Below are 25,651 nucleotides of genomic sequence, written 5' to 3' on the forward strand. Positions count from 1 at the left end.
ACGTTTAAGCAACCAATATAAGCGTTTGTGAAGGATTTAAACGTATGATTTCCCCATCTACCCAAAATACGACCACAATAAGAGACCTTCTCAGACCAACGACCGCCACAAGCCTTACCAGCCATAGCCCAAGCATCTGACATGACCGGATGAAACTCCTCCACATGCAACCACTTGGCCTCAAATTTAAACGGCCTCTCATCCCAAGGGACATCCCTGCCCACCCCATAAATCTCCTTCCAAGCCTTTACCACAATAAGAAGATGATTGGAAGAGTCCCAAACAACATTGTGAACATTAAAAGAAGGAAAAAGGTCTAACCATTCATCATTGCCCAAAGCTCTATCGAAACGCGCCTCGATAGAGCTTTTCCCCTACGATTTAATCAAGTAAACTTGTACCCCGAAAAACCCAAGTCTTTGAGAGCACAAGACTCAACAGCGTAGAGGAAAGGTCACAAGCATTTCCCCCCTGCTTTTCGGTTTCAAAAAACACCTCATTGAAATCACCCGCTAGCAACCACGGCATAGAATGAGCACTACCAAGATCCCGAATCAAATCCCACGTCTTCCATTTCTGACCCGACTCAGACCAGCCATAAACCCCTGTACTGCTCCAGAATTCACCCGAACCACATTTAACCTTGAAATCAATATATTGAGGCCCCATCGAACGGATACTCACCTCCACCTCATCGACTCAAAAAAGAGCATTACCCCCATACCTACTGATCGCATCGACTCAGACACCATGAGCAAAGTTCAGCTTGCATTGAATCTTATGCAACTCAGAAGACCACCTTTTAGTTTCACTAAGGAAAATAATGTCAGGAGAATGAATACGGATGAAATCCAAAAAAGAACGAACCGCCTCAAGAGTCAAGACTCACCAACCAGCGACAGTTCCAGAAAAGAAGGTTACTCATTGATCACCGAGGGTCCAAGCTATGGGACCCGCCACATTATTCTCAGCTTGAACACAAAAATCCACCTCCATACAATCGATCCTACGTTTTCGACCACCTCTTTCCCCACCAACATCAGAACCATCACTAATATCCACTTCATGACGTTTACCTTTACCATCTAAAAGGGAATGATCAAGCCCTTGATTAGGACCTGGCTCGCTGAAACGTCTCTGAAGAGGTAAACTTTTTAATTGACCTTTAGTCTTGAATATATTGTTTCACATAAGTGAAAGTTCTATATAATTTGATGAAAATTTTAGAAGTATTAGTCTATCATGATTTAAAATCAAAGAAAACTATTTTTTTTGATACTATCTACATTATGTAATAACTTTGATGTGATTAGCGTATGAATAGTGGTGAATTCAAGATTCAAACTCACAATTATGACAAAAATAATTTAATGAAAAATATAAAAAAAATTACAAACATATATGTTAAAAATAACTTATTCAATTCAACTTGAAAAAATAATATTTTATATTTTATTTCAACGAGTTTTCTATAAATAACAATTGAAGTTTGATTTTTACCTATTAATTAATTAAAATATAACCAATATTAATTTATTTACAAATTTTTATTGCCCTCACATGTGGGCGTGGGATCAATTTGAATTCGCTCCTGCCAATAGCTTATTTCAAACTAAATTCAGTAAGTACATATAGTATAAAAATAATTCAATGAATTTTTTTAAAAAATTATACAATTATATATAAAGTTAATTTAGTTAGAGCACCGAGCATGACATATTTGCTTCGGAAATAGTCTATAAAATAAGCTTTTTAAACAAAAAATCTCCAACATAAGCTTTGGAAAATTTAAATTTCCAAAATATGCGTTTATATATTCGGGCCTAAGGTCAGGATTCGTTATTAGAAACAGCGAACAACGAGGGACAAAGTCATAATGTCATAACGTTTAACTTTTTTGTCCCTTTAAACATTATGACAATTGACATTGTCCCTTTTTGTACGCTGTTACAAACAGCGAACAAAATAATTTTTTTCTCTTGTTCGGTGTGAGTAACAGCGAACAATCTGACATTAGGTTCGGACACGGAGATGCTTATTTTGAGAATTAAAATTTTCCGAAGCTTATTTTGAAAATTTTTTAATAAAAAAGCATAATTTATTGTATCTTTCACCAAATTAGACCGTTTTAAAATAGTCTGGTATGATGTGGAAAACAACCTAGCCTATTTTTCTGATTGATAACTTTAAAATTATAAGTGGGAAAAAGTGTGAAAAAGTACCTAATAAACAAAAAATTTCAAAAAAATACCTAATAAAAAAAAAATTTCAAAATTTTCTTTTTCAAAAGAGTACAAAGTAACGGCTGGGGTTAAGTTTTTCGTTATCTTTTTTACCCATTTTTAAAAAGTACCTAATAAAATTTTTCTTTTCAAAATAGTACAAGAACACAGCATAATTTTCTAATACAAACACAACATCATATATAATTCTAAGAACATCATCCATAAAAAAGTTCAGACATCATCCAATACAAACACAACATAAGAGTATCATCCAACACAAACCTAGAGATTCACATAAATAAAGTTTCATAATTATCCTTTTCATGTACAATGTATAAGTGGTACCATCCATCAACATCCATCAATTTCAAAGGATTCTAAAAAGAGAGGGATATCTTATCATATTTAATTTCACTTCTCCCATCAAATAAAGTGTACCCCTTTTTTATATCAAATCCTTCCCACATCATCCAAACCACAATTATTCTTAAGAGAAAATTATTTAAAACTACCTTTTCTATATACTAGTTTGCAAAAAACTACCTTATATAAATTTTTTTGCAAAAAACTACCTTATATAATACATTTCTTTGCGAACGACTACCCTTTAACGTTTTCTTAGGGTTTGACCGTTGAAAGTAACGGTTGACCATCACGTGCAAGTCACGTGATGTTTTAAGCCTTTCCTTCTTCATTTCTGCGATTTCATCACAGGACTACTATGAGCCACCCAAGTCCCAAGCAGGTTCCCTTCAAGATCCACCACCTGCACAATGCCACTTGAATAACCAACCCATATTCTAGAACCGTAAGTAGCAAGAGACTGAACAACAGAAGGATGAAAATGGAGCTCTAGGTGACGATTCCCATTATCATCCCACTGCACAAGATGACCACTACTGCACCCAACCCAAACCATTCCATCTATTGTTGCAACCATTGCTTCAGTTCGTCTATCATCTCCCATAGCCCCCTTGACTGCAGCTCGACGAACCGCGTCAGCAGCGCCAAGAATAGGGATTGAAGAAAGTAAAAGAAGAAGGGTTTAAAAGGGTTAAAACATCACGTTACTTGCACGTGATGGTCAACCGTTACTTTCAACGGTCAAACCCTAAGAAAACGTTAAAGGGTAGTCTTTCGCAAAGAAATGTATTATATAAGGTTGTTTTTTGCAAAAAAAATTATATAAGGTAGTTTTTTGCAAACTAGTGTAAAGAAAAGGTAGTTTTAAATAATTTTCTCTATTCTTAATTAAATGTGCAATTTCAAAGTAACAAACTTCCTCTTTTAATGTCTTAATCCTAAAACTCTTTCAATCATACACAATACTATTACATTTTGTCACAAAAAAAACCCCCAAAGTAAATCTTAATCTTAATAGGTTTCATGAGGTCACACAACCTAAAATAAAGTAATTGAAAAAAAAATTTCAATCACAAATCCAACAAGAAGAATTAAAGCAAAAGTGTAAAATTCAACAAGAAGAATTAAAGCAAAAGTGTAAAATTCAATAAAATTATGCCAAATTTTCGAAAAAAAAAATTATGGCAAAGTTATTAACTTGAAGATTTTCGCAGAGGAAAGTGAGTGAAGATGAGTAAGGAAATAATAAAGGAAGAAAAACTTTAAAATTGCAAACAAATGGTTGCTTGGGCGAAGAAGATGGGGCGTCTCACGTCTGTAATGGGGGTTTTCAAAACAGTGAGTGAGGAAGAAGATGGAGAATTAGGAGAGAGAAAATATTTTGAATAAGAAAATGGATTTGGATCAGTTTTTTCGAAGGGAAAAAGCAAATGATAACAGAAAACTTAACCCCAGCCGTTACTTGGTACTCTTTTAAAAATAATTTTTTTTATTAGGTACTTTTTTGAATTTTTTTTATTAGGTACTTTTTAATAATTTTTCCTTATAACTTTAAATGAGTACATACATTAGCCTAATAGAAATAATGTCACTAAAAAAAACTGTCTTATACAAGACTTTGTGTCATGTTAAATGTTCTCAATCCTTAAACTTTACAACCCTTTTCATTATATTGCCACCTCTTTTTTAATAAAATTACTAAAATGCCCTTAAATCTATTTTTAATTATTAAATCAACCATTATTATTACTAAACTAAATTTATTAATAATAATTAAATCAAAATAAAAACCATTAATTTAAAAAAAATAATTTTTTAAAATCAGAAAATAAATCGTTTTTTATTGAAATTTGATACATAATCATTCTTTTGGCCAAAGTTTTTGATAGGAAAATCACATTACCGCAATATTTGCAGCATTAGAAACTAGAGTTCAAGATCTTTCCACTGATATATTACATGCCCAATTCCGATAACCGAGCGAGAAATTATGATCGTTTAAAATTTGCTTATGTTAAAAATTTGATATACATTCTATCTTTTGAGCATAACTTTTTAATGAAAATCGTAATAATGCAAGGTTTGTAGCACTAGAAAAATAGACTTCAAGAGCTTTCCAACGACATATTATATGCCCAATTCTGACAATCGAGCAAAAAATGATGACTGTTTAAAGTTTGCAGTGATTTCTAACATTTAGTTGCACGCGACTAGTTTGTTAAAAATCCCTTGAAACTTTAAATGGTCGTCATTTCTTGCTCGGTTGTTGGAAGTGGGCATATAATATGTCGTTGGAAAGTTCTTAAAGTCTAGTTTCTGATGATGTAAACCTTGTATCAAATTTTAGTACAAACAAACTTCAAACACTTGTCATTTCTCGCTCGGTTATCGGAATTGGGCATATAATATGTCGTTGGAAAGTTCTTAAAGTCTAGTTTCTGATGATGCAAACCTTGCATCAAATTTTAGTACAAACAAACTTCAAATACTCGTCATTTCTCAACTGGGCATATAATATGTCGTTGGAAAGTTCTTAAAGTCTAGTTTCTGATGATGCAAACCTTGCATCAAATTTTAGTACAAACAAACTTCAAACACTCGTCAAATGCCGCAAACATTGCAATTATATGATTTTCGTATTTAAAGTTATATCCAAAAGAGCGAACATGTATCAAATTTTAACACAATCATATTGATTCCGCAATCATATTGATGCTCATTTTCGTTGGCCATTATAATTCGATTTTTAGTTCTAGCTTATTTTAGTTCGATGAGTGTTCGAAGAGAGTTTCAAGAGAGATGCTAGAGATTATAGGTTTGAAAAGTAACCAGGAATAATCTTAAAAGTTCAAACGATAAAAGAAAAATAACTGCAAAGTATAATAATGCCCTAATTGTTTAATAGAACTAAAATGAACCATGTATAGCCCTACCTGCGGCCGTGAAACAGAGATTTACTGCATAGGACATTTTTCAAGTCAATCCAAGAACCATTAGGTAAAAAGAGCCCAAAATCGAAGGTGACACTTTAACAATTAACAGCAAATACACGCCACGTATATCAAATCTTAACCGTTGATTGTTCATCTTTTTATCTAACCGTCATTGTTTTCTTCTCTCTTGTATATAAGGACCCTAGATGCCCAAATCGATTTCAATTTTTGGTACTCAATAAGAAACGGAGAAAATTTGAGATTCGCGAAGAAATTTTCTGAGGTTGAAAAGAAGAATTTAGGAGAGAGATAAACAAAATCGAAGAAGAATCTTGTTCTCTATTCATCTTCTTTAACTTCAATCTTAATTGTTACAAATTTCTAGGGCTAGGTTAGTTCCGATCAACGATTTCGCTTAATTTATCATCGGTTTTAAATTTGTGTGTTTTTGTTTTTTAATTGACAAGTTACCAGTGTACTTTTACCTTTTCCTTTCAATTTAACCTAATTTGACTAATTGATAGTTTAATTATCGATTAAGTTTGTCGTTTTTTTTTTTTGTTTTTTGGAATTAGGTTTTCAGTTAGGGTTTTGGTGATTGTAAAAAGGGAAAATCTTAACAATGAATGATCAGTCGCAAATGATGAATCAACATCCGGTAAGATTTTATCCCTCACCATCATCAAATAATAATTATCAAGATCGAAAAATTAGGAATAATGATGGTTATATTAAGTATTATATGTTGGTTAATAATTACTCGCAGATGATGAATCAACCGCAATTGGTGAGCCAACAACCGCCACAGATGCCTCCACCACCGACACACGCGCAGATTAATCAGCTGAATCAGATGGTAGCTAATCAAGTTCAAGTTCAAGCTCAAGATCAAATGGTAGCCAACTATGGTCAGTGGTCTCAACCTCCTCATACAATGCCGCCACCAATGAAGCCGATGCAATTCGCTAATCCTATGAATCAAATGTTATATGCTGGTGGAATTGCAAAATCTGGACGGAGTGGTAACTGGAAAGGAAAGAAACCTATGGATAAGAGGAAAGACGGTAGAAGAAAGGATAACAGTAATAATAGTAATAATAATAAGGGAATGTCTGTTGTTGGCGGCCCAGTTGGGGGTTTAAGTTATCAACCTCCAACCCTATATGAACTTGAACAACAGAATCGACTTAAGGCGAGGAGATTTTACCATCCTAAGAGGAAATTTAATAGGATGGGACCTTATGCTCATGCTCCTAGGAACACCACATCGTATATTATTCGAGCTAAGAAGTCAGGTGGGATTGCGTCATTAGTTTCTCCATGTCCTGTAACACCAGCGGTTCTGCCTACACCGGTTTTTTCCCCATCGAGGGAGTCTTTGGTTGATATGGCAAAGGAAGAGTGGGGGGTTGATGGGTATGGCTCGATGAAAGGATTGATTAGGCTTAGGTCACCAGGACATGATGAGGCTGTGGATGATTATGATGAGGAAGATGATGGGGGTTCCAGTGAGAGTGATGTTGAGGAGCATGTGGAGGTTGAGAGGAGGTTGGACCATGATTTGAGTCGGTTTGAGATGATTTATCCTAATAGTGGTGTTGACTATCATAATGTGTTGGAGAATAGAGTTGATGACCAGGATACTCATATTGCGCAACTGGAGGAGGAGAATTTGATTCTGAAGGAGAGGCTTTATTTAATGGAGAGGGAACTAGGAGAGCTGAGAAGGAGATTGTGTTGTCTTGAGAGGCAGAATCAGGTTGTAGAAGATGTTAATGAAGAGATTGTTGAAAATGTGTCAGAAAATGATAGTGAAGGACTGAGAAGCGTGTCCTTACTTGTTAACAAGCATAACGAAGAGGTGGATTTTGTGCCTAGAAATGGGGCTGGGGATAGTGAGGCATTAAGAGATGACAGTGGGGAAACGCTGCACAAGGAACTCAAGGAGCTTGCTGTGAAAGATGATATCCATTGTGAAGGGATGAAGTTTCATGAAACTGATGTTGGATTGGAGGAGGATAAGCAGGATATTGGTTCAGTTGGTAATGTGCTTGGTCATAGATTGCCGGAGGATAAGCAGATTGGAACTCATGAGAAGGAAGTGCTCATGGATATGGGAAATGAATCGAGTGCACACCAGGAGCCTGTGAATGACAACATTTTGCGTTCATTTGTTGAAAATAAGACGGATAATAATATTGACGTAGCTGGGACAATTCAAGTTGTTGAAGATGCCTGCATGGGTGAAGCTTTGTTAGATGAAATGAATGAGAACAATAGGTCTAAGGGAGAGGTAACGGACAGAAATGAGGTCAATCTGAAGCAAAATGAGGCTGTGGTTGTTGATGCAATAGGGAGAATTGATGAAGTGAATAATATTGATGCTGCTAAAGATGTCCCTATGGGCGATGTTACGACTGACAAGGAGGTCAATTCTAATGACCGAAGGGTGTGAGGTGGAAGCTCAGAGAAAAACATTGGCGACGGTGACTCTTCAAGTTGTCCCGCGTTAATGTAAGTTGTCTGATTAGAACTCTCAATTACAGGAAGAAGATTTTAACTCCTGTACATAGTACTTTGATCTCCCATGAATATTTTGTGTTTTCCTTGGTTTTTTGCCTTCTTTCGTTGGGATCCTCTAGGAGTTCAGTTTAAGATGCATAGTACTAGAAGTTTATTGTTTTTGTTGACGTTGTGTCAGTTGGTAAATAGTTAGGTCGGAAGGAGAGTTAGTTGTAAACTTTCATTTGAAAAATGGATGTAAGTCATGTACTAGCCTTCCTCTGGCTTAATTTCATTAAACCCATATGTCTGATATTATTACCTATCTACTTTTATAAACATATGTATGTTTTCAAGACTCGTAATTTGGAGAGTAAACTCATTATGTAAGCTTATACTATTTTTTACTGTTTAGCCTTCATATTTCTATATTGTTCCATGTCTAGCTGAGCATTGGCCATGAGTTGTTTTATGGCAGATCTTAGGAGAAGATGAAGAGTCATTTGGCAAGGCTCAACACTTCTGTTATCGACTACATCATGCAGGTTATCCAGGCAAGATCTGGAAACCAACAATTTTCATCGTACTGGATTAGGTTCAATCTGTATTTCATTTTTACTCTTGATCAATATCAATTATGGTGGAACTTAATCACAGGTTAATGTTTCTTCCTCGATGGGATGGTTTGCTCAATGATGGTATTATATATACTTTGGAGGATCAGTACGATGAGTATGTGGTAAATTGTCTCATGACTTGCTTTGAATTTGGGCGACTTACTTTCTGGTGTGTTGGTTTATTTTTTCAGCCAAGCATATGAAGGTTGCTTATAGCAATTCTTGCCTCCAGGAAGTTGGAGCTGCAAGATTTCGTATGTTTTCATTAGCTTCTGTTTTGCCTCCGAGGAAGTGCAGTGTCCATCATTATGGTGGCGACTTGGTAAAAAGTTTTTGGTACTTTCCTCTAGTTAGCATGTAGCTTTGAACGAGTCCTTTGTGTTCTTTGTTATGATTTGGTTATTGTGTAGATTGTATTGCCTGTATGTTTTAGCTTGATCTAGTCCTCTATACTATATATTCTTCTGCCCCCTTTTGGTTTCCTTTTATTACATTTCTACCTATTTCTGGAAGTAATCATTCATGCAGTTGGTCCTTATGTTGCACTATTCTCCGCGTATTGTTAACAGGTCTGTGATCTCATGATGTACCGAAACAATTTATATAATTGATGTATGCATCTTTATTTATATGTAATAGCACCACAGTTGTAAATTCACTCCTATTTGATGAAGCATTTTTGAACATATTTGTCTGATGAATTATGTATGTGCAGTGAAGTGGGTAGTTTTTCTTGTCAAGTTCTTCATCGCTGCTACATGGGTGTGTTGGTATTTTTCGTTTGATCCAGTATTCGAGTCCTGAAATGGTGCAGTGCAGCACTGGAAATTTTTACTTTTCATTAGTGCTGAATGATATGATTTACTGTGCGAGTGTGCTGCGGCCAACTTGCTTGCAAAGGAGTGATGTAGGCTCCGCTATGGAACACTGGAACCTCCTTCCTTCCAAAGGAGGTATGGAGGCTCTTTTGCGGAACCGTTGAATCGTTGGTCCTTTGATTAATGGTGCATATCAATGTAGCTAGATTAGCATTTTGGTCATCATAATTAGTGTGTTGATCAGTAATCACTAACATATGTATGTCTTGTTGGTATAGTGTGACTCAAACGAGAATCGGGATACAGAAGGTGATAAAACAAGGTTTGGGTCAAAAGGTGGTCACTTTATTTGTCCATGTTTATGGTGAAAGTTTATTCTCGGTGCCAGTGGATGTGGATGTAGCTATTACGTTGATAGTGAAACACATTATATTTATCGGTTGTGATTTTCGTTATTATTTATTTGAATCTTTATGTTCCGTTATTGTTTTTTGATCTTTCCTTTCATTGTCACACATGATCTTGTTTTTAAAGTTTTACTTGTTTTTCTCATTATGTACTACGGAAATAATAATTTAAAACCTTAACAATTGATGATACTTTGTGTTGACAGTGGGAAAAATCTTGTGGATAATCTGTTAGCTGCCAATCATAATTGTGGTGTTTTCCTTTAACTGCTGTCGTAAGTAGACGAAGAACTTATAAAGATGCTCTTTTAGCCGGCTCTGGATTCTGTGGACAGATGACTTGCCCCTTGTGTGCGACTCTCTGATTCATCACCTATTAGGATTTAACAATTATTGTGTCCTGTCTATGAATTGAATTATATAGTCCATCTAACACATATATTATGTTAATATAAATTTTTTTTATTTAAAATCGTTTCATAAAAGGCAGTCTTTCAGGCGAGTATCTCAAATTAGAATGACAAAAATAAATTTGTAGACATTTGTAACTGTATATTCGGTTATTAGTTTGCAATTTAAGTCTTATAAGGTTAAAAGAACTTGATTATTTGATTTGAGTTGGGTAAAGGTGATCTCAAGTATACTCAAGAAAGAACTGAATTACTGATAAAGCTAATCACGGGTGGCTTTGAACCGTTAAGATTAATTTTACAATATTTCATTGTATATTTGATAAGAGTAGTTACAAAATTAGCTCAACTCCCAAGCTTTTCTCCAAACAAATCAACTTATATAAAGTTACAAGTTATAACCAAAAAAAATACCTATGAATTAAAAAATGCTTCTAATTTGAGTTTTTAAAAGGGTTTATATCATGCATAAATATAATTATAGTTAATTTATATAATTAACTTAAATGATTCAATCCATAAACAATCTTTTAAAAATAGGCCATATTATATAAAAAAACATGTTCATTAAAATCGAACAACATTTTTTGGTTTTTGAAAAAATCATTTCTTACAAATAAAATCTTTAAAATGCGTTTATTGACCATGAGTTAGGACGTTATTCTTAATAACGTAAATAATGTTAATATACATGCTAAGAGCAATATGAGTAATTTATTAAATAATATTACAAAATAGGGTAATAAATAGGACAATTTCTTACAAAGAAATTTTCAAATATATTAAAAAAAATAGGGTAAAATAAATAGGGTAATAATATATTTAAGGAAAAATTACTTAGAATAATTCAACTTTTTCATGATTCTCCTAAAATAATCCTACCTATTGATTAACATGAATAATTTCAACTTTAAGGGGTATTTGTCTAGAGTAAACTTAGGTAACCCGTTGACTTGCTATAGCAAGTTTCATTTAAAAAAAATTAAATTAAAAAAACATGTCGAAAAAAATATTCAAGAATGTTAAAAAAAAATTCTGATTTTTTTTATCATTCAAAATTTTTTATGTAAATTTTTAAAACTTTTCTCTAATTTTACATTAATTTTCAATTTACTTTTTTGGTAAAATAACTCCTATAGCAGGTCAATGGGTTACCGAAATTTACTTTAGGCAAATACCCTTTAAAGTTGAGATTATTCTTGGTTACTCAATATGTGAAATTATTATAGGAAAATCATAAAAAAAAATTAGAATGTTCTGGGTAATTTTTCCTATATTTATAAGACTAAATTAGTAAACAAATACTCCTATAAGATAAATATAATATACATTTTAACTTATAATATTATGAAAAATTTTAAATTTTTATAAGATATTGCACAATATAATTATATTTACATAATTTAAAATTTTAAATATATTTAAATTTATTATAGTATAAAATTGATACTCCCTCGAGCACTAACGTTTCATTTTTTAGACACTATTCATCTCTTATTTTTAATTTGTATTTTAATCTACAAGTTAAAACATAGTCATGTGGGATTTTGTTTGATGAATAGCGGGGAACCAGGGATTATTATAGTCCACTAACGAATCTCTCATGATTGTTGTGGTTAGTAAGATTTTTTCAAATACTCTCTCACCAGGAAGAAACAATTGAAGGATAAGCAGGTGCTGAGCTGTCCAATTCGCAACTAACACGTGGCAAGAATAACTCAATTAAAAATCTTTAATGATCTTGATTTCCCTCCACAAAAATAACGGAAAAACTTAAGTGTATTGCAAAAATTGAAGATTCAATTTCCGAACAATGGCGACGACTGAAATTGCAGCGTTAGTGTTAGGGTTTCGATTCATCCAATTCCCGGCGTTATCATCCTTAACCAACCGAAATCAATGCAGTACACTATCTTGCGATTCTCTTCCTTCGATTCGAAAATCCTCTTGTTTTCGCATTTATTCTTCATCATCTCTTACAAATGAAGTAGTTAAATTTACTGAAGATGAAAATCGACTCGTTGAAGCTCTTATTGGAATTGAGGGACGAGGTTCCTCTGCTTCTCCTCAGCAGCTCAAAGTATTGAGTTTTTTCAAAATTAAATTGTTTTATTTTATTGTTGGTGGAAAGTTTTTCATTTGGTAAATATTTTGGAATTATTACAGGCAGTGGAACGTGCAGTTCGAATTCTTGAAGATTCTATAGGTGTTCCTGACCCGGTAAATGAATTATGTATCTCATTGTTTTTTGAAATATATTTATTTTTGTAATCACTAATTAGTTCCTGCCGTCCTGATGATAATCGTTCAATATTTTTTTAGTAGATAGGAAATTAAACATTTGAATATACTCACTCCCTCATACAGATTTTGCGTTAGGTATAAAAAGCCATTCTATTAATTTGCATTAAGTGTGCGGATGAAATGAAGAGCAAGGTTAAATGAGTGATTGTTTATTAAAAAGGGAGTGGAAGGTTATTTTCCAAATTAGAATTGTAGCTTATTCTTTGGGAGTTGGGATAAACAAATAAGGAAAAACGTAGTAGTTTTTCTTGTTAAGACAAGTAGTACTCTCTTTGTCCCGTACTAATTGTCACGTTTAGAAGAACATTTTTAGAATGTCCAAAAAAAAAGTTGTCCCTTTGATAATTATTAAGTTCATAATTTGTGGTTGCTCAAAATTAAGTTATGGCGTAGGTGATGGAAATGGTAGAATTACTATCATCGTTATTTGGGACTTTCATTATTTCATATCCTTGATTATTATGAAGGGCTGAGACAATCTGATAGCTTATCTAGAATGTAATGATTTGGATGTAATATTGGTATCATTAGCTCTGAAGTTTGGTTTGCAAGATTGTTCATTTAGTTATAACTTACAGGAAGTTTTGGCTGGATTTGACCTGAATTTTGACTTCATGGCATATACTGAATTCGTTTAAGACTGTGAGCGCGGATCATGGATGCCGATAATCTGAGTTAGATGAATGTGTCTAAATAATGTGGCTTCATTTGCATGTGAAACCTTACGTTATGCTAATTTTTTTTTAAAACCTCTTTATCATCACTAACAAGGGTATGCTTGTATACTTGTATACATCTGAATCCCTTAAAACTCTACTTAGCTAGGAGCCACTTAATGGAAATTGGGCAATGGAATGTGTGTTTAGTTGAAAATAAATAGGAGCTACTATGTATATTGCAGTATTTTGATCTTTCCACAGAGAAGAACTGAAGGGCGTTGTCATTTTTAATGTGCCCTTTGTACTAACAATGTGTATACTTTGTGTTTGACTTTGATGTACTTTTCATATGTTATCAGACAAGTTCTAGTTTGATTGAAGGTCGGTGGCGATTAATGTTCACAACAAGACCTGGAACTGCTTCTCCAATTCAGGTTCCTTTTATCTTGAGCTCATTAAAGTATTTAATTTGGAGTCCTGCTAGTTTATAACAAATTAAGTGATTTTATTTTCCAATGCCGATGTCTCCCCGGGTATAAAGGAGAACTTCATTGGTTTCCATAATATGTTGATGAGTAACTAGACATTACCATACTTCAATGTTCTGTTAAGATTCTTTGCTTTTCTGGTGGCCTTCCTCTTTTCTCAAAATCATACCCTAGTGTAGCTCGTAACAATAATTCCTCCTGTGAACATGCTTTTTCTTGCACAGTAACTTGACAATGCATGTGTCCTGTGACAGAGAACATTTGTAGGGGTTGACTTCTTCAGTGTATTTCAAGAGGTATATCTACGAACAAATGATCCAAGAGTGTCCAATATTGTTAAATTCTCAGATGCTGTTGGCGAGTTAAAAGTAGAGGTAAGCTATGCTTAGTTTGAGCATCAGTTGCTTTGTGTACACCCTTTATTTTGCCTCCAGAAAATTTTCAATACTACCTCTTCCTTCTGTTGTGAAGAGTAACTGAGCCAGTAAATCTTGATCTACAGGCTGTGGCATCAATTAAGGATGGAAAGCGAATTCTTTTTCGGTTTGATAGGGCAGATTTTTCTTTGAAATTTTTACCATTTAAGGTTCCGTATCCGGTACCGTTTAGGCTTCTAGGTGACGAAGCAAAGGGTTGGCTAGATACAACTTATTTGTCAAATTCTGGAAACATACGTATTTCAAAGGGGAACAAGGTTTGTAGCTCTATCTGTCTAGCATATGTTTTAGTTTTTTACCATTATTTCTAAGGTGGAGATTCATATTGCCATCTAATCTTTGACTATTAATAGTTATTACATTAGAATATTGAAATATTAAGGACTTCCATCACTATTCTGTAGTGCAGGGAACCACTTTTGTTCTCCAAAAGGAAATTGAACCTAGGCAGGAGCTGCTTTCTGCAATTTCTTCTGGGATTGGCGTAACAGAGGTAAGTTTGCTAACAAAGCTGTAAGGAAGAGCTATGAGGGAGTCTATTACCTTTCCAATGTGTATCTGTAAATTTATTTGGAATTTTTTTGTAGGCAATTGATAAGCTAATTTCCACAGCTGAAGATAAGGAGGGCGAACCTCATCTTCTAGAAGGAGAATGGAAGTTGATCTGGAGTTCTCAGGTATGGTACATGTCAGAGATTAGAAGTGTCAGATATCCTATGTTTTGTCACTCGAAGCCCTTGAGATGCTTAGATAAATTATCACTTCATCCTTATGATGCAAACTCAACATATTGTTGTCCGAAGACCAATGCTCCTCCACCCCTTTGAGTTATAGCAAACTCTAAGAGATGGAGGAATGTTCCTCTAATTTTCATGTACATTTTACAGGCAAATGGCATTTTATACCTGTTGGCTTAAGTATTATCTTATACTGGGGTCAAACTATTATTGATTGTTGCAGATGGAAACAGACAGCTGGTTGGAGGATGCAGCCAATGGTCTAATGGGTTCACAGGTGAATTTCCTGTTTGTGCTGATTCATGAATACTTTTATGTAGATATATTCTGACACCCCTTTTTTCAGATAATCAAGAAAGATGGGCAGCTGAAGTTTCTGGTGGATGTTGTACTCGGCATCAAATTTTCCATGACCGGCACATATCAGTATGTTCTGTTTTCCATCAAGCTCAACTACCAGTTAGGCTTACTCAAAGAAATATTGTATCTTCTTACAAATGGCTTAATCTTACATAATGTTTAAATTCAGCATTGTTTTATATAATACAATCATCTTTCTAGGACACGAATATCTTGTGTACATGAACATTTTAAGACATATTTCTGGAAAAAAAATCAGATTTAATGTTATCATGATTCCCTTGAAAAGAGTAAACGTAATGAGGGATACAATTATCTACTGCTCTACATGTCCCATACAAGATGTGCATTCAGGCTTCTGCTGCTGCAGCACTTCAGAGGTTCTAATGCCAAACCTATATTGTTTACAGGAAAACTGGAAGCAAGCTATATGATCTCAACATGGATGATGCAGCATTAATAGCTGGTGCATTTGGACTTCCGATTGAAATGGAAAGAATATTAAACCTCGAGCTTCTGTGAGACATCTATCCTCAGCTTCTTTTTCGTTTTTCCTGTTAATTTCCCCAACATTTTGTTGCATTTTTCATCTGATCAGTATACTCGTGTGTTACAGGTATACAGATGACAAGATCAGAATCACGAGAGGATACAGAAAGATTATATTTGTTCACCTGCGTGTTAACAGTTCATAGGTGGGAATAAGCCAGATTTTCAGATTGTGACATTGAACTTGAAGGAGCTCCAGTGAGGTTCATACTTGTCTATAGAAATAGTAAATAAGATTTTATGACAATGAATTTTTTTTCTTGTATCATAGGTTGTTTATATGACTATATAATCATATACTCCTCCCATTATTCGGAAATAGTTCACATTGTGCCATTGCCATTTTCCAATGCTTATATCGTCCAACTTTTCAGCAGCCCGCTAGTGTTTTTATGCGAAAGTGATTGATGTAACAACAACCAGCTCCGGTCATCTGTTGTGAGCCATCGATTGTCGTAAACGACACTTATGTAAACGAGTGTCTTGTACTTGTGATTCTACTAGCGTAGAATCATAGGTTGGTCTAATGGTTAAAGACTTTTCTTATCATTCTTGTGACAAGGGTTTAATTCTTCACCAATCACCACCTACACGAAAGATTAATTTCTCCGCCCCTTTTATACGATACATCTATTTAGGGCTTGTTGAATGTTGATTGCGTAATGTTGCTAGAACATTTGACCATAACAACTAAACACTTGTTTACTTAAATTGGCTCACCATAGTAGACTGTTTTAGAACCATAGTGCTCCATTGAGCTGTAAGTTTGTAAAAGTGCTTATCCCATTGCATGCCATTGCAATATAGTATTCATTTAACATACATCAATTGCAATATGACAGAAACAAACAAAATTTCTAGGCACATTAGCACTTAGCAAGGATTATTTTTTATAAAATTTACTGAAATAATTTACAAAGCCTTTGTGAGAGACGGAATAAAAATAAACATTAATTTTAGAAGCCTTGTCTATATTATATTTTTTTCAGAATTTTAGGCCTGAAAACAAATAATTAGAGTAAGTCAAAGGTAATATAAACTAATATCGAGTAATACTTAATGCTCTTTCATTCAAAGGCTCTATACAATTGGGCACCTTGTACATGTCAACGGCACCTTGGACTCTTGTTAGAATTCGGAGTGTTTGGGAGGTTGATTTCCATGATTGAGCATACGAAGTTCAAGAGTTGTATGTGCATTTGATATGACTGAATGGAAGAACAACATTCCGTCATTTATCTCTTCATCTTAACCACTTGTTTCTATTATTTTCTTGTTCTTTCGTCTTATTTTTCAACGTAATTTCTTTTTCCACTGATTTTCATCCAAAAAACAATAAGGCTAAATGAGATGGACAAAGTTCATTTCATCAATCAAAACTGTTCTTACTCAACAAATAAAAAAAGTTCAAGTTCATCGCCAAGCATATAAAGTACAACATTGTTGCACCTCTATTGTAATCTCCCAACAACGCCAAATATGAGGGAGATTTGTGACGTATCCACATTTCTAAACTCGATGTAATCATTTGAGGATGGGTGATGACCACAGTCATTATTATTATTATACCTAGTATATTCCGCTCATAAAAGCTTTAATCGGGGTTTTGAGGAGGAATGAAAATGTTAGACCATACCCTTATCAAAGGAGATAAAGAGCTTGCGACCAGTGAAAACCTTGACACCAGAAAACCGGCAATGCAATGAAAACAAATGACCCAAAACACGGTACGACAATCGATTAAACTTTTAGCTGAGTTGATTACTGAACCATCTTTGTCAATTAAGCTGGTGGAATACATAAGAATGGACACCACAATAGATTTTTCTTCTTATTGGTTGTTTTGAGTTGACCATCAAAAAGGTATAGCTGGTCTTATCTTTGGGTAGAATTGATCAGTTTAGTTGTTTAACCCAACAATGGTGGATCATCCTATCAAACAATGACATGGTGAACTTAGCTCTTCAAATATACAGATAATATTATTATTACATTGATGAATGATGGCTAATGTATTTGAATAAACTGGAATACTTGAAAGATCTGAATATAATATGAAGTATATATGTAATTTGTGATGAGTCTGATTCCACTACTCTCTATTCTGCCCAGAAAACTGTGTTAAAATTGTGCATGAAAAGTGATTAAATTAGTTTAATAGAAGTGTTTTAATGCATGATAAAACACTTAAAACATACTACTTGTGCTACAGCCGCCATACGTCAGAGCACCAAGCGCGCAGAAAAGGCTTTGTGAATGCTTGTCGCTTATTGTAGTCTTAAGCTTGGATAAAGGAGATGGGTGATCTGGTTGTTACAAATCTAGTTACATCTAAGGGCAAAGCTAAAATTTTGAATTATGATACACTAGCAAAGAGAATAATATAGTTAAATAAACGATATACTAGCAATTCAACTCCATTCTTTTCGATATACTACAAAATAAATATAAATTGTACTTGATTTTGTGATACTTTATTAGCCAGCATATTATATAGTAGTATTAAAAAAGGGTTGGGTTAAAATGCAATGGGTCGCATGTTTGGACAAGGAGGGGCGAGTATCTCCCGCCTCTTATGTAACTTCGCCCTCATGATCATGAATCAAAATTCAAACTATTATGTAGGCTTATGTAACGGATCTTAATATTTTCGAATTAAGTTTTTGACATTGTTATTGTGTTGATTCTATCTATCTCCAATAACTGCAAGTAGCTCATGTAGCAATGATATGTTGTATGTAGCTTGAATATAGAAGCTTGTTTACTTGTAGACAATAATATTTTACTCGTGAATATATTCGTGAACGAATTCACGATCTTAAATCTTACGATACACTAAAAAAAAACTCTTGTATCGAAAAATAAATGGAGTAAAACTAAGAGGAAGGGAGTACATGTTAGTTATCTTTATTCACACAATACAAGCATTAATAAGATTTATCAACTTGATCAGAGCCGAGTTTCGTGTCAGTTGGAGCTAGTACAACTTTTTCTAGACACGATCTTAGGTTCGAATATCAGCTAATCCTCCTCTTCACTCAGTCTACATTAAAATAAAAATCGGATAATAAAAAAAATAAAGTGACAACTTTTTTTGACTATATTATATTTTATAATTAGTTTCAACTTGATGGAATATAATAGAAAAAAGTAATAGTTAGTTGCTAATAATCCCTTATAAATAGAGTTCCCACAAGAGTAATGACATGCAACTCAAAGTTTATTTTATCACTTTAGTATTAACAAAAGTATGAAGAGTTCAATGGGCCAAAGAAATGTCATTTTGCTACTAACTTTGCTAGTATTTTTTACTACAAATGTTAAGTGTCAGCTAACAGAAAATTTTTATGCCTCTACATGCCCTAATCTCTTTGGCATTGTGAGAAATCAGGTTATGATTGCTGTTATGAATGAAATGAGGATGGCGGCTTCTTTACTTCGACTTCATTTTCATGATTGCTTTGTCAATGTAAGTTTTATAACTATATTTATCAATCGATATACTGATATAATTAAGTGGAATTTTGATTGATTTGTTAGAATTCTCATTTCGGCTTATTTTTTATTTTGTGCATAGGGATGTGATGCGTCTATACTGCTAGACGGAAGTGATAGTGAGAAATTTGCTTTACCTAACCGGAACTCTGTAAGAGGGTTTGAAGTTGTAGACACTATCAAAAGTGCAGTGGAGAATTCATGTAGCGGAATTGTGTCTTGTGCTGATATAGTAGCAATCGCAGCCCGTGATGCTGTAGTCTTGGTAAGACCTAAAACCTCCAATATGCATCATTGTTAGAAAACACAAATAAAAAGTCGTTATCATCAATCATACTCTACATATCCGGCTCATAGAATATATGATTTGGGTATAAAGAGAGTTGGATGATGGCAGACAGACCATACCTTCTAGAAGAGATAAAAGAGGTTGTGGTCAATGAAACTCTCGACTCACAGGTATAAAGTATGTATTTTAATTTCTTGAATAATGATGTTTCAGAGTGGAGGAAAGTCATACAGAGTATTGCTAGGAAGGAGAGATGGGATGGTGGCCAATCAGACAGGAGCAAACTCAAATCTTCCATCTCCATTTGATCCCTTGGCCACTGTCATTGACAAGTTTTCTGTTCATGGCCTCAATCTCACTGATGTAGTGGCCTTACAAGGTATGAGCTTGAAAATGAGGGCCCTTATAAGACGGCTTTTTAAGCGATCACTCATTATGCTCCCCTATTGAGACCCCTCTTGCCGTATCAAAAATCTAATCATATGACTGATATAGCGTATAACATAACATGAGGCTACAAGTACAACTATCAGGCATCAGCTTACGTTTATGGTTGTATTGGTTTTTGACATGGTATCAGCGATTGTTGTCCATTATCTACGTTTAAGGGTTTTCGTTTACCTTTCTTACAAGAAGTAACCAAAAATGTTTTTGTCGAAGAACCAACTTAACTAAAAGCTTTAAGCTGATGGTTGAAGCCCCATGATATGTAATATAGTCTAACACGCCCCTCATACGAGAGTCATTTGGGCTAGAAGTATGGACGCAACACAAACCCTCCTGATACCTGGTGCAAAATAACCCACTTGAATATAAGGGGTGACTAAGATTCAAAACCATGACCTATTTGTCACGTTGGCTTTTGATACCATATCAAATAACCAACTCAACAAAAAAGCTAAAACTGATAGTTGAGGCCCAAAACATATTATATGCTTTAACAGTTTTATCTGACAATATAATTTTTTTGTGCAACTTATGTGTTGCAAAAACATCAGGTGCTCACACAATAGGATCAGCAAGATGTGCTACTTTTAGTGCAAGATTGTTTAATTTCTCAGGCACTGGAGCCCCAGATGCGAGCATGACCACAAGCCTAGTAAATAAACTTCAAACCTTGTGCCCTGTCAATGGCGATGGGAACCAGACGACTGCCCTCGACCAGAACTCGACAGATCTTTTCGACAACCATTACTTCAAAAACTTGATCAATAACAGGGGCGTTTTACTGTCAGACCAAGATTTGTATTCCAGTAACACAGCAAATTCAACAACCAAAACCATCGTCGAGAGTTATAGCAACGATCAAACGCTTTTCTTCAACGACTTCATCAACTCCATGATCAAAATGGGCAATATTAATCCACTTACAGGATCAAGTGGCCAAATTAGGACTAATTGCAGGGCCATTAACTCATAAACTTGGCTCGAGAATCTTGGATTAGCCTAGTGTTTAAGAGTTTTCTTTTCATCTTTACTGACAAGAGTTTGATTCTCACCGCCTATAAAAAGGATCAGTTCCCTCTCCGTAGTGCAATTTGTCGATGTATTTAAATAGATGCTTGCCAAATGAAGCTATATCAATAAATAAAATGATTTAATAGACATGTTTTCATAGGAAATGAATAGGTTTTCTTTACAAGTTATGAACATTAATTTGTAAATGTTCAATGAGTGAGCCTGTGTCAACTACACTCTCTTTTTGAATGTCGGTCACATACTCGACAATCGACACCAGTAGCACTATAAGACCTCATTAAGCCTCGATTTTCTCTTCGATGCTAAGATCCACCTGAAAAGCATCAAAATCGCATTAGTTTAAGAATCGATTTCTCTCTCAGATGAATGGAAGCTTACTAATTATGAATACGCCTTATAACAGCATCCGATATAAATAGCCCAAGAGTGACTACTGACTAGTGTATATAGCAACGAAAAATGAACATTCTATCAAGTCTATCATTATATCATGATAACGGAAACTACAAGCTATTGAATGTTTTGCGTTTCCATCAACATAAATTACAAGGAAAGACAGCAGATTGGTTGCTCAACTTTGTCCGAAGACAAGTAGGTCATTTTACACTCGACTATTCAGAGAATCAAATAGATATAATGATTTTAGTACTAACTGTAACATTTGAGGAATTAATATTAAGAAAATTAAAATAAATATTGGAACGAGAATTGTCGTGGGTTGAGTTGAATAAATAATTGCGAGCTAAGATTATGAGATAGTAAATAATTGGGCCAATTATACATCTCTTTTAATAATTAATTTTCCTTACTTCCCCATTATTATTCAATTTATTTTTTTTCTATATCCTTATTTTCTAGGAGCATATATTAAAAGCCAAAATGAAATTGGATATTACCCTAACAAACCGTTACTCATCTCAACCCAACAAAACGCCACGAAATTCCTTCGAACTTTAACTGGCGGCCATTAAGCAGAATTTTTTCGCAGCTTTCTTCTTCACTCACCGCCTAAATCTTGAAGTTAAAAACCGCCATTGTTGATTACTCAAACATATTGGGCATCTAGGGTTCGACTATTCATTAGGCTCAAAGACTACACTTCCTTATTCTTCTTGACTAGTTGTGCAGTCCTTCAACAGCCATTAAACCAACCTTTTCCTCTCAAAATTAGTATGAAACAGTACCCTTCCTCGCTGAAATTTATCAATCTATAATTCTCTGAGTTCGAATCCCAATCGCGTCTGTTCTTGGACTCCTTCTCGCAACAGAAGTGCGACAGCAACTAGACGGTGTGAGGGATTTGAAAGCTGCAGTTTCTCTTTAAATATTGTGGTAAATTGCTTTGTCTATTCAATTCTTATGTCAACCCTAGATTTTTACACACTCCTCTTCCCTATTATGTTTAAATCATTTTATTACTTTTATATCATCAAAGATTCAATACAACCATGAGATTGATTAGTTGACTTCAAGATTTACGATATATGTTGTTTCAATAAGAGTAGATGAACTTCATGACTGAATGATATTAAATTGGTGGATCTTGAGATGATGGGATTGGATTAAATAAATGTTGAGATTATGAATTTGATGGATGAATAGTTGTAAAGATTAATGGTGGATAATTTGACATTTTTGGATGACTTTTTAGATTCTTTTGAATATCGTTGGTTTTGGGTTTATATGAACATATTGTATTTAACTGGAGATATAAAGAGAACAATGGAGATGAGTAATCTTGGGATATAAACTAGTCTAGAAGACGGTTATAATATTTTGATGCTACATTGGCGATTGAAGTTAGAAACTTGTGCAATTCTTTGATGATTAGAAATGTTAGAATATTATCCTTGATTAAGTTGCAGTTTTAGAAAGAGGTGCAATAAGTTATATAAATCTAGATTGCAGTATTGAACGCTCTTTCGTGATGTTATGATTTGTTATACTTTAGGAGGTGATATCATCAAGAAACCTGTGATTTGTTATACTTTAGGAGGTGATAGCATCAAGGAACCTGTGATTTGTTATACTTTAGAAGGTGATATCATTAAGGAATCTTTCTAGTGATCACGGAGAACCAAACTTAGCTCCTTGAAGCATTTTTGGTGAGTAGTAGCAGTCCCTTAAAGGGTCTGGCCAGACTACAATTTTGAAATTTGTTTTATTAAAGCTGTAAATTTTATGATGTTGAGACAAATTTATTATGAATGATTATGCTGATATTGATATGGTCAATGGATCGGGCTCATGAGCTGGTCATTGACGGAGTAGAGGGAAAATCTCCCTTGCTCCCTATTTTGGGGTGAATTGTCATTCAAATATTAACTAACTTCACCCGAGAGTGACATAGCCTTAGAGATATGGATGTTCCTCTCAACTAGACTCCCTGTGCCCACATACATCTAGGAAACTGATGTTGCTTCATTTACTGTGTTTTGTTGTTTTAGATTTTTACTTCTCATTCAGTTTAACCTGACCCAACCGATCGAGAACGATGGATTAGCGGTGGTGATTAGAGTTACATGGATGTTAAATTGAGATGAGTACGTGAGAAGTTGTAGCTTTGTATTAGGTTTTGGTAAATGTATATTGGACTAGATTGTATTGATTATGTTGGAATTTTATAATCACTTTAATGATTACTTGTATTTTAGTTAGATGTTTGGATTGAGAATTAGCTGATATAGCTATGTCTTAGAACTGGTGATCCCTTTGCACAAGTTATGGAATTGAGATTTAAGTTTCTTGGAAAATAACTCTGTAATGACCCTGTTTACTCAGTCAACGGTAAATCGAGTTGTTACATTAACTGCTCTTTAGCCACCATGGGCATGATGACAACATATGCCTTAGCATCAACAGTCTAAATGCTTATTTCTATAAGGCCAATTGAGCACACGGGTATTACACTCATAACAGATGCAGAAAGGGTGCATTTAAAACTCCCCCTAGGCTTGTTTCTGAACTTTCGGTGGCCTAGGGGTGATATTAGATATAGGTGCTCTTATCACTCTTTCAAATATTATAAAGCAAATTAAATTTTCAATTTCAAATATTTAAGAGATGAAGAAGTTTTTTATTTGTTTTTGAGAAAGATGCGTATAAAATCTTTTTCATTTTGTGTACTTGTCGGACAATTAATTCTTTTGCCAACAATATTCCACTACAACTCTTAATCTTTGGTCTTTTTATTTTTTAATGCTTTAATTTAAACCTAGAGAATTTCTAAAATATGGGGTCTTGGGCCTTTGCCTCACCCGCCCTTGGCCAAATACGGGCTTGACTCGCACTTAAGACCAGGAAGAGTTTTGGAGATTTTGAAGCCTGACGGGGATATATCTTAAGAGCCCCCATTTTAAAGGCTATAATTCACACCTCCGAAAGTTTTCGAGGATGAAATGATGGCAGAACCACAAATATCAGCCATAAGAAACCATAAATGGCCTCAAGAAGGCCACAAAATGTCCTTGGAAAGCATGCAAGCACATAATGATAGAACCACAAATAAAGGCCATATGGCCGAACTTGCTTTTACAAAGGGGTTATATTCACCCATGACTCATAGGAAGTATGAATCTTTTTGAAGATTTCAAGATGGGGGTTGGGACGTTCCAAGAAGTGCTACTTAGGCTATAATATAAAGCTTCTAAGACCTTCACAAAAAAATTTTGGGTCCAACCGGAAGGGCAACATTTGGACTCTAGGAATAAGGACAAAGTATATCAAGTGTCATTTTAGCACAAATGATATAAGTATACAAGAAATTAAATAACATTTTATTACCCCAACGCCATTAAGCGACTATTACTTAGAGGGGATTTAGAAGGGTCAAACATACGCAATCTTATCATTGTCAATGATAAAACTAATTAGAAGTTTGTTTTGAATCGACCCTTTCTAAAAAATGTCATGTGCAACTTCACATAAAAAAGAAGTGCAAATGATCCAATGAATTATTTTACGTTAGCCCATTATAACCCGAAACCAAAGAGGTATTTTACGTTAGCCATTATAACTCGAAACCAAAGAGGTATATAGATGTTGGTCCAATCCTTTCTTTATTAAATAAATTCTTCATATCTTTCTTTCATACTTCATGATGCTTAATCTTTAATCCTTCTTTCATTTTAATTTTTTTTTCAATGAGGTTTGACCTTAGATTACATTACATTGGACAGCATGCTTCATCAATTAAGCCAAAAACTAAACCATTAAAATACTTTGTCAAGTTTCTCCCCAATTTTTTATTTATAAAAATTGGTCAACAGAGATTAAATAAATTGATTAGTGAATTATTAAAGTTCAAGTCAACCTCATTACCAAAGACATATCTATACTTTAGTTCTACTGCCTTTTTTGGAGTTGTTAATTTATATGTTAAAAGGCGAATTCAAGTAAAATAGTTTTTGGAATCAGGTTGGATTATACTTAATTTTGATTAATTTAATTAATTTTAAATAGTTGAGAGATCACTAAACCATTGACGATTCGTTTGGTTGTTAGTATCAAATATAACTAATGGAAATAAATTATATTGTAACTTTTCATGAGTTTAACGTGATATTATATTAAAAGCTGA

At 34.2% G+C, this 25,651-nt stretch overlaps 3 protein-coding genes across 11 annotated transcripts; all 3 read left to right on the forward strand.

Moving 5' to 3' along the window:
• The first annotated feature begins 5,744 nt into the window (after nt 1-5,744).
• LOC130796717 (uncharacterized) lies at nt 5,745-10,057 on the forward strand. 9 transcript variants are annotated; one of them, XR_009038725.1, is made up of 6 exons: nt 5,745-5,912; nt 6,097-6,179; nt 6,288-8,035; nt 8,502-8,577; nt 8,681-9,644; nt 9,737-10,057. XR_009038725.1 is itself a non-coding variant. In XM_057659087.1 (3 exons), exons 2-3 carry the CDS (start codon nt 6,144-6,146, stop codon nt 7,974-7,976), a joined length of 1,725 nt encoding a protein of 574 aa, XP_057515070.1. In that variant the 5' UTR covers nt 5,745-5,912; nt 6,097-6,143; the 3' UTR covers nt 7,977-8,429. The 9 variants fall into 9 exon arrangements, 1 of the variants encoding a protein (XP_057515070.1); XR_009038726.1 differs by having other exon boundaries at nt 8,681-9,593; XR_009038724.1 differs by having other exon boundaries at nt 8,681-10,057.
• Nucleotides 10,058-11,903: 1,846 nt separating this feature from the next.
• LOC130796698 (probable plastid-lipid-associated protein 12, chloroplastic) lies at nt 11,904-16,145 on the forward strand. Its single transcript, XM_057659064.1, has 11 exons — nt 11,904-12,355; nt 12,442-12,495; nt 13,598-13,672; nt 13,981-14,100; nt 14,229-14,420; nt 14,573-14,656; nt 14,751-14,840; nt 15,124-15,177; nt 15,247-15,326; nt 15,671-15,778; nt 15,877-16,145. Exons 1-11 carry the CDS (start codon nt 12,089-12,091, stop codon nt 15,953-15,955), a joined length of 1,203 nt encoding a protein of 400 aa, XP_057515047.1. The 5' UTR covers nt 11,904-12,088; the 3' UTR covers nt 15,956-16,145.
• Nucleotides 16,146-19,048: 2,903 nt separating this feature from the next.
• Nucleotides 19,049-21,210, forward strand: LOC130796699 (peroxidase N-like). The gene is made up of 4 exons (XM_057659065.1): nt 19,049-19,278; nt 19,387-19,569; nt 19,807-19,972; nt 20,592-21,210. The coding sequence occupies exons 1-4, from the start codon at nt 19,060-19,062 to the stop codon at nt 21,011-21,013; spliced, it is 990 nt and encodes a 329-aa protein (XP_057515048.1). The 5' UTR covers nt 19,049-19,059; the 3' UTR covers nt 21,014-21,210.
• Nucleotides 21,211-25,651: the final 4,441 nt, after the last annotated feature.

The sequence above is a fragment of the Amaranthus tricolor genome, chromosome 12 (assembly GCF_026212465.1).
Source record: "Amaranthus tricolor cultivar Red isolate AtriRed21 chromosome 12, ASM2621246v1, whole genome shotgun sequence".
Lineage (NCBI taxonomy): Eukaryota > Viridiplantae > Streptophyta > Magnoliopsida > Caryophyllales > Amaranthaceae > Amaranthus > Amaranthus tricolor.

Coding starts and splice junctions, on each gene's coding strand:
- LOC130796717 (XM_057659087.1), top strand. CDS start 6,144: ATGAATGATCAGTCGCAAATGATGAATCAACATCCG. Junction 6,180..6,287: donor AAATGATGAATCAACATCCG/GTAAGATTTTAT, acceptor AATTACTCGCAG/ATGATGAATCAACCGCAATT.
- LOC130796698 (XM_057659064.1), top strand. CDS start 12,089: ATGGCGACGACTGAAATTGCAGCGTTAGTGTTAGGGTTTCGATTCATC. Junction 13,673..13,980: donor GAACTGCTTCTCCAATTCAG/GTTCCTTTTATC, acceptor GTCCTGTGACAG/AGAACATTTGTAGGGGTTGA. Junction 14,101..14,228: donor TTGGCGAGTTAAAAGTAGAG/GTAAGCTATGCT, acceptor CTTGATCTACAG/GCTGTGGCATCAATTAAGGA.
- LOC130796699 (XM_057659065.1), top strand. CDS start 19,060: ATGAAGAGTTCAATGGGCCAAAGAAATGTCATTTTGCTACTAACTTTG. Junction 19,570..19,806: donor CCCGTGATGCTGTAGTCTTG/GTAAGACCTAAA, acceptor ATGATGTTTCAG/AGTGGAGGAAAGTCATACAG. Junction 19,973..20,591: donor TGATGTAGTGGCCTTACAAG/GTATGAGCTTGA, acceptor CAAAAACATCAG/GTGCTCACACAATAGGATCA.